Source organism: Priapulus caudatus, unplaced genomic scaffold (assembly GCF_000485595.1).
Source record: "Priapulus caudatus unplaced genomic scaffold, Priapulus_caudatus-5.0.1 Scaffold662, whole genome shotgun sequence".
Classification (NCBI taxonomy): Eukaryota; Metazoa; Priapulida; class Priapulimorpha; order Priapulimorphida; family Priapulidae; genus Priapulus; species Priapulus caudatus.
This window is the reverse complement of record NW_014577723.1, coordinates 37699-45456: the sequence shown is the minus strand read 5'-3', so window position 1 is coordinate 45456 and position 7758 is coordinate 37699. Positions and strand designations below refer to the sequence as shown.

General features: G+C 47.2%; 2 protein-coding genes across 2 annotated transcripts in view; one reads left to right on the top strand and one right to left on the bottom strand.

Annotated features, from left to right (window-relative positions):
• LOC106812569 (eukaryotic translation initiation factor 2 subunit 1-like) overlaps positions 1–4612 on the top strand; it is a 19034-nt gene extending 14422 nt beyond the window's left edge. The window contains exons 2-8 of the mRNA XM_014816467.1: positions 347–584; positions 857–936; positions 1167–1315; positions 1981–2087; positions 2613–2710; positions 2812–2955; positions 3572–4612. Of these exons, the coding sequence (XP_014671953.1) occupies positions 347–584; positions 857–936; positions 1167–1315; positions 1981–2087; positions 2613–2710; positions 2812–2955; positions 3572–3835 (1080 nt within the window). The 3' untranslated portion in view covers positions 3836–4612. The remainder of the gene's footprint in view (positions 1–346; positions 585–856; positions 937–1166; positions 1316–1980; positions 2088–2612; positions 2711–2811; positions 2956–3571) is intronic.
• A 2336-nt stretch (positions 4613–6948) lies between these two features.
• LOC106812564 (protein FAM110D-like) lies at positions 6949–7719 on the bottom strand. The gene has a single exon (XM_014816464.1). It carries the CDS (start codon positions 7717–7719, stop codon positions 6949–6951), a length of 771 nt encoding a protein of 256 aa, XP_014671950.1.
• Positions 7720–7758: the final 39 nt, after the last annotated feature.

Sequence of the window (7758 nt, the reverse complement as noted above, 5' to 3'; positions counted from 1 at the left end):
TGCGTGGGATCCTTGATGAGTTGATAGTAGGTTTACTCTTCTTCTCCTTATAAGTTATATTTTAGCTATTAGTAGTTTGAAATTTAGTGTTAATTTTCACCACGTTTTCTTGCCCTTCATTTGTAAATGTGGGTAAATTGTACGTAGGAGTTAGTAGAAAGGTAGATGGATATATTAGATGGAATAGAATAGGTAGACTGCTTGATAATTAGACAGGCAGATAAATGAATGGTGAATAGATGAATACCTAACACAGAGAAATTATGTAATGTTCTATACACAGATGTTAATTCTTGCAAGCGCAGTTGTTCTTGATTTGATATCTAATCGCTGTATTGCGTTGCAGATGCCCCTATCGTGTAGGTTCTACAAGGAACGATTTCCAGAGATAGAGGATGTCGTCATGGTGAATGTGCGATCCATCGCTGAGATGGGTGCATACGTCAGCCTCCTCGAATACAACGCCATCGAAGGCATGATCCTGCTGAGCGAGTTGTCACGGCGACGCATCCGCTCGATAAACAAACTGATCCGTGTCGGACGCAGCGAGTGTGTAGTCGTCATCCGCGTCGGCAAGGAGAAGGGCACGTAGTCTACTTTTTCTCTCTGAGTCTGTACCCCTCCCTCTCAGTCGTAGTATAAGGAGAAGGGCAAGTAGTTTTGTTTCTCTAGCTCACTTGTAGCCCTCTCCATCAGTCTTTAGTTGTGTGTGATGTAGACCATTATTAATGCAAGCAGTATAGTTTCTGCGTTAGTAGGATCGGTCATAACATTAGTTCTAATGCTGACTGGATCTCTGCCCGAGATAAAAACTCAAGGATCCGCCAATGCTGACTATTGAAGATTTTTTGTGCAGGTTACATAGATCTGTCAAAGAGACGAGTGTCACCAGAGGAAATAGTCAAATGCGAAGAAAAATTTGCAAAAGCAAAAGCAGTAAGTGCATATGTATATATCTCTCCATCTGTAATATATATATATATAAATTGGGAATATTCTTCAATAAATTGCATATAACATTACATACAAATAGGAAAAAAACCCATCTCAAATGTATAAATAACCAAAAACTATAACTCCCGTTACTGTGTGCTAATCTTATGCGCTAGCTAGTGATTGCCTAAGATTTACGGTAACGAGCTGTGTCACGGCCTGACGGTGAACAGGTGAACAGCATCCTGAGACATGTCGCTGAAATCTGTCAGTATGAGACTGATGAACAGCTGGAGGATCTATACAACAAGACCGCCTGGCACTTTGAGGAGAAGTATAACCAACAGTCGAGTTCCTACGACGCCTTCAAGCATGCCGTAACGTGAGTCATTTTCAGCTACCCATCGTATTATCACAAGAAACCTGCTTCATATAGAATAAAACTATTACTGTACACAATCTATTATGCGAAACCCCTGGGACCAGACACGTTTCGGAATTCACAATTTTTTGGATTTCGGAATGGTAAGTACAGTACAGATATACATACCGTATATCCTGCAACTGGGCAGTACTAAAACCCAAGTTTTCAAGAGGCCAAGTGCTGTACTGGTCCAGTACAATATGTATGAGTAATGCCAAATACATTAATATTCATCGGGTCGAGTTTGGGCACCAAACGCGAGCTTTGGTGTGCAGACGACCCCACGAAAAACTCTTGGTTTTCAGAATTTCAGATAATAGATTGTGTACTGCATAAGAAACATCTGTATTGGCAGATAGATAGAGAGCTTGGTGTTGCCTCACGATGCTGTCATGTCATAGAGAATATTATATAATCATTAAATTCGAAGTCGTTTCATTTTTTCCCGGTGTAAAAATTCTGTCCTCATTTATGCTAACCACTATTCATAAGTTGAGAATATTTGAGATGTTGTTTCACGATCCGAATTAGGAGGGATGGGGAGCATGGCATAGCAAGGCATGTGGATGTAGCTGGTTGTCAGTGCAGGATTTACGATGCGTGTTTGTTCTCTCGATTCGCAGGGACCCATCGATATTGGACGAGTGTGAGTTAGACGAGGAAACCAAGTCAGTCCTTCTTGCCAACATTCGGCGTAGACTGACGCCGCAGGCCGTCAAAATTCGCTCGGGTGAGTCTGCAGGCATGACCAAACATTAATGGTACCAGTCTCGCACCGATTAGTACTAGCTGCCAGCGACAAACACAATACTTGGCTAGTTAGTAATGAGTCGATTCAAGGTAAGGCTGTCCAAGCGTTCCCGAATCAATGAGGTGGCATTTTTACAAGGCTGTTGGCATACTGGTAGCAGTGAAATCCATCATGATACTAATCCAGTAATTGCTGCAGCTGAAGTATCGCCACCGTTCTCTGTAACGTGCTTTGGTAAAAGCACGATGAGTAATTTTGTGAGCTCATGCCCACCAAGGAGCTAAATATAACAAGGAGAGGAAGCGCCGCCATATCTGGCCCAAATTTGGGTTCGGCAGAGACCCTAGAACAGATTAGTGTTCTATTGTCTCTGGGTTCGGTCTGCACAGCCGTTTCAGCTGATTATGGTCCATAGATGGCGCCCTTGAGGCGAAAAGTGCACAGCCAATCCACTTCCTCTCCTTGTTATATTTGGCTCCTTGATGCCCACGACTTCTGTTTCAGACGTCGAAGTGTCTTGCTTCCGATATGAGGGCATTGACGCTGTCAAGACTGCTCTGAAGAAAGCGTTGGCATTGTCGACGGAGGAAATGCCGGTCAGGGTAAGTGCAGCCAGCATTGTATCCCCAGTACGACACGTGTGCACGTGAATTCAGTTGCACTCGCTCTCACACGCTGACCGTTGACTTTCCCGTTTGTGCAGATCAATCTCATCGCGCCTCCCTTGTACGTCGTCACGACGACAACTCTAGAGAGAGCCGATGGCCTAAAGACGCTCACTGAAGCTGTCGAAAACATTAAGGAAAGCATAGAGGGCAGTGGCGGACACTTCACTCTTAAACTGGCCGTGAGTATCTCGTACATGCATGCTTTCTCTGAGTCCTACAGGGTTCATGCAGGTCTTGGAATACCTTTTGAAAGTTCCGAAAATAGTGCGTGGTCATCGAAATTCCAGAAAATTTAGCATTTCCCATTTTGTCTGAAAGGGAGCAAATTTGCTACGTGCGATTGTTCATTAACTGATCACTGATTGAGAGACGTGGATTATTCAACTACAATCTCGCATTTACGGAAAGTGGACCTTTTGAATTTTGGGAAAAACTCTTGGCAAAGCATTTTGCCTTGGGTGTACAAACCTTGTACTAGTTCCCTATATTCAGTAACCGTTCCACATCCAACTGTAGTGTACCCCACCCTTCCCCCACGCAATCCATGTGCCATGTCTGCACTGGTCCATCCCTCCCTTCGCAGGTTCATCGTGCGATAGGTCAGTGCTTCTTAAACTATTTCAATGTCATTCACCCTCATGTCACTTAATCACAAAATTTCATTCACCCCCGACTAAATTTCTTTTCTGCGTTTGACCTAGTTTCATTCACCCCAAAATAATTTCATTCACCCTTGTGTGAACCATTCATCTGTTTAAGAAGCACTGTGATAGGTGTCTTGCGTTGTCGCTGCAGCCAAAGGTGGTGACGGACACGGAAGAGATTGAGCTGGCTAAGAGGCTCGAGCAGCTGGAGATGGCCAACACGGAGGTGGACGGCGACGTTGACTCCTCAGCCGACGAGGACGCCGGCACCGACAGCGAGCGAGAGGTCAAGGTCGACGCGGGAGACGGCGAAGCGAAGGTCGACGCGGGAGACGGCGAAGCGAAGGTCGACGCGGGAGACGGCGAAGCGAAGGTCGACGCGGGAAACGGTGAAGCGAAGCCCGTCGAGGCATAGAGGGCGCCACTCATCGGTGATCCCAGGGGGGGCGCGGCAAGCGTCACGCTACGTGCCGCTGGGTCTGTAACCGGGAATGTTCCGAGTGGCATTCGGAGAGCCTTGGATAATTACGATTGTTTGACAGTCAAACCCGAGGAAGCGGACACATGTAGAATGGTTGTCTGTCTGAAGGATGCTATTGGCATTTGCTTCGACGTGCAGTTATACACTGATAACACTTCTATTGAACGAACAGCTGTCTGTAAAAGACGCTTCCAACGTTTACCTTGAATGACCCTTCTATACAGGTTGACTGTACTGAACGACTGAATGCCACAAGGACCATCTACGGTCAGAATTCGGCGGCAACGTATCAGGCGTGCATGTCTTCTCATGGGTGTAGATGCGGTGTATTTTTGAACATCATGAATCAGTGGTAACATGAATCATTGTTGACACCATGGCCTGGTATTACCTATACTTTTTAATAATACTGTGGCTGCACTCAGATCTGAGCAGGCAGGGTCTTATTAAATTGCAGAGGAAGAGTTTGCTAACAGGTAATGGAAAAAGCAAGCTAGATACCAAGGCTATGGATTCATTGGTCAGACACGAATTCTTATTGAAGAAAGATGGGCATTTACGTGTGAAACTATCATGTTAATGTCCGAGCTATTTCTGCCTGGCATTAAAAGTTACAAGTAGTGCCACCTGGTGTGCGAAATATTGAGTGAACTGTCAACTACCGGAATGGCGGAAAATCATATTAAAATATATCGTCGGTGGAAAACTGTTTGTGCTATGGTTATGATTCTTTAGTTGACTTCAGAAAGATGGACAACAGCCAACGTAACGTGCATGAATTTCAACACAACTCGAAATGAATAACATATAATTAAAAAGAACATTGCAATTAAAAAGTAATAACGACAATATACCTTTATTATGTGAGATTATTATTACACCCATAAATTACTAATATACAAATTATACTTTACTTGAAAGCACCTCCTTTAATACATATTTCTCGCGTGTACATTGGTCTCGTAAAATAAGACTGGGTATCTAGTTGCGACACACTGCCTGCAACACTAATATCATGGAACCATGAAGTATTATTACCTCCAGTGTGAGCTGATAACATGGTGAGAGTAGACCGTTATATTGTGTGTGTGTGTGTGTAAATGAATTTTTAGATTGATTTTTTTTACCTGCTACCAAACCTTGGCCTATCGACTCAGAATGATGCAGTGAATGGGGGTGTGACTGAGAGGGAGAGTTGTGAATGAGAGAAATAGTGAGGAGAAGTGAATATGAGACATACGGGGAAGGGGAGGGTTAACTGAGTGGCACATTTACTTTTGATATGCGAGATTGGTAGATATATTGTACATGTACTATGCACACATACACACGTGTCATTGCCTTCATTAGATTTGCTCTGTCTTCTTGTTGTCATAGCAATGGGCCAGCTTGTCACAGCCTAGCCCTGCCTTCCTTCCTACCTACCACCCGTCCCATAGTCACAGTAGTGGACAATCTGACACAGTCCAGCCCTACCATCCTCCCTATCATATGTCAAATACTGGACAGTGACTCTCCCCACACGTTTCCCACGTACATGGCTGGCATCCGCTACCCACGTTTTGCAACTTATCACATTACACACACATACTTTACTATGAAACTCTCTACGCACTGGTGAACCACTAAAGGTGAAATTTACACAATCTACAACAGGATGTATATAATATATATATATACATACAGCACAAACCAAACATGAGGCGTTGTTGCCTCTACCCATAGACAATGCGTGTATCACCATAATCAATGGAAGAAAGATGCAACCTCACGTGGGCCCTCACCACCAGTGCAACACCCTCAAGTCATCTATGCTGCAGTGTGGCTTCACTTCTGTCATCCAGTTATATTAGGCCCACTATGTAGTTAGATCCACTACAAATAAAAATCAGCTTTTGGTCACGTAGAGGGCAACAGTTGTAACCACAACCACGAATGCATTCTTCTTATGTATATTTACATTATTTATTTATGTGTGTGCGTGCGCGTGTTTGCATGTATACTCTTTAATATTTTATTCTCTGCGCGACCACTCGAGATTTCGACATCACAGAGTTGTGACTATCTGGCACGTGACAACGCGTAATTGTGACATCACGAATGAACGACCACATAAGCTCATAAATGGGATCTCGTCATTAGAAAAAAAAACTACCTGAAACTGCTACGCCGAGTCTTCGATCAACCTTCCTTGTACAGACATCACGCTCTTCTCAATCGCACAGCAGATGGCGCCACCGCCGTGAAGCTCCTCACAGCAAGTGGCAGCATTAAGATCAACGCATCGACTAAAACACCACGTGTGGCTACATGGACTAGATAAATAATAACCAGCAACTAACCGAAGCGCTGGCGGCAAGAGGTCGACATTAAACAAACGTTTTGCAATTGATAAGGTGAATGGAAACGAACCCAAATGGTTGATCCAGTTGAAACTCAAGTAAAGGACAGGTTGAGGATGACTAAACACTACTGCTGCTATCAGCCTTCTGTGGCTTCAGTTATACCTCATAGTGAAAGTGCTCGGCATAGAACAGGCAGACAGTGAAACAAGGGAAAGGCTTTCTGACACTATTTCGCATGATGCCTTGACGTATTTTTGAACCTGCTTTACAAAGATTCTATCACAAATATCGGTGATACTTAAGAGTTACATGATACCTCCCTATCATTACATAAAAACCTTCGAAAATCTAATATCCCAAATACGACCTTCCTCCAGCTAAAACACCTGATAGCAACACGCAAGCATAACACGTACGAACTTAGCGGACATGACAATGTCACAACACCACGCTACGCTCGGCAGCAATGTCGACTTGCACCGCGTGAGACATTCCGAACGCACAACGCTGCTAGTGCTAGTCCGGACAGGCTGGAGGCTACACGGCTATGTGTGGCAGTCGCGGCCACACGTTAACACGCCGCCGCGCAGGCAAACGTGCGACGCGATGGCAGGCAGACTCACGCAACGCGATGGTAGGCAGACTCACACGACGCGATGGTAGGCAGACTCACACGACGTGATGACGGGCGGGCTCGCGAGACTACTTTACGACGACGCTGCACGCCTTACGACAGTTTATCAGCCACTTGATGATTCTCGCATTCTTCTCCACTATCGACGTCTCCGTCCGGCCAAAGTTCGCCAGGTCGCCCTCGCGCAGACCGGCGCCCCCTCGTGGCGTGCCGCCGCCTTCGCGCAGACCGGCGCCCCCTCGCGGCGCGCCGCCGCCCGCGCGCATGCCCGTCTGCGCGTTGTTGGAGTCGACGGAACTGACGCTGTCGAAGAAGACAGAGCTGCGGCTGGCGACCTCCATCACGCCGCGCAGGACCCCGCGCTCAATACCCATCTCGTTGAAGAACCGCTCCACGTCGTCGCCAGAGTGCGCAGCCGGCTGCGTCGCCGCATCGCCACGCTGCTGCGCATTTGCGTGATGCCGCGCGTCAGACGCTGCCACCCCGTGGTCGCCCCCCGGCGCCAAGCGCAGCTGCTGGGAGGCGCTGCGATGATACGGGGGGTCCGTGTGTACCGGCAGGGGCGCCTCACTGGCATGAGGGCGGGGCTGCTGCTGCTGGGAGCTACTGCGACACTGCAGGTCAGACTTTGCCCGCCCAACCGGCTGTCGCTTTATTGTCGATGGCTGGCCGTCGTCCGCGCGTCCGGCAGGGGGCGCCGCCGTCACGGGCGGCGGAGACGCGTCGACCTCCTCGAAGCTGTTCTGCGCGGAGGCGTCGGGGCGGCTGTCGCTCGTGTGCAGCGACGCGTTCGCGCGGTGACTGTACTCGGATATGTCAAGCTCGTCCGTGCTCCCCATCGCGGCAGTGGCGGGGACGGGGGCGCCACAGTCGTCGTG

Coding starts and splice junctions, on each gene's coding strand:
- LOC106812564 (XM_014816464.1), bottom strand. CDS start 7,719: ATGGGGAGCACGGACGAGCTTGACATATCCGAGTACAGTCACCGCGCG.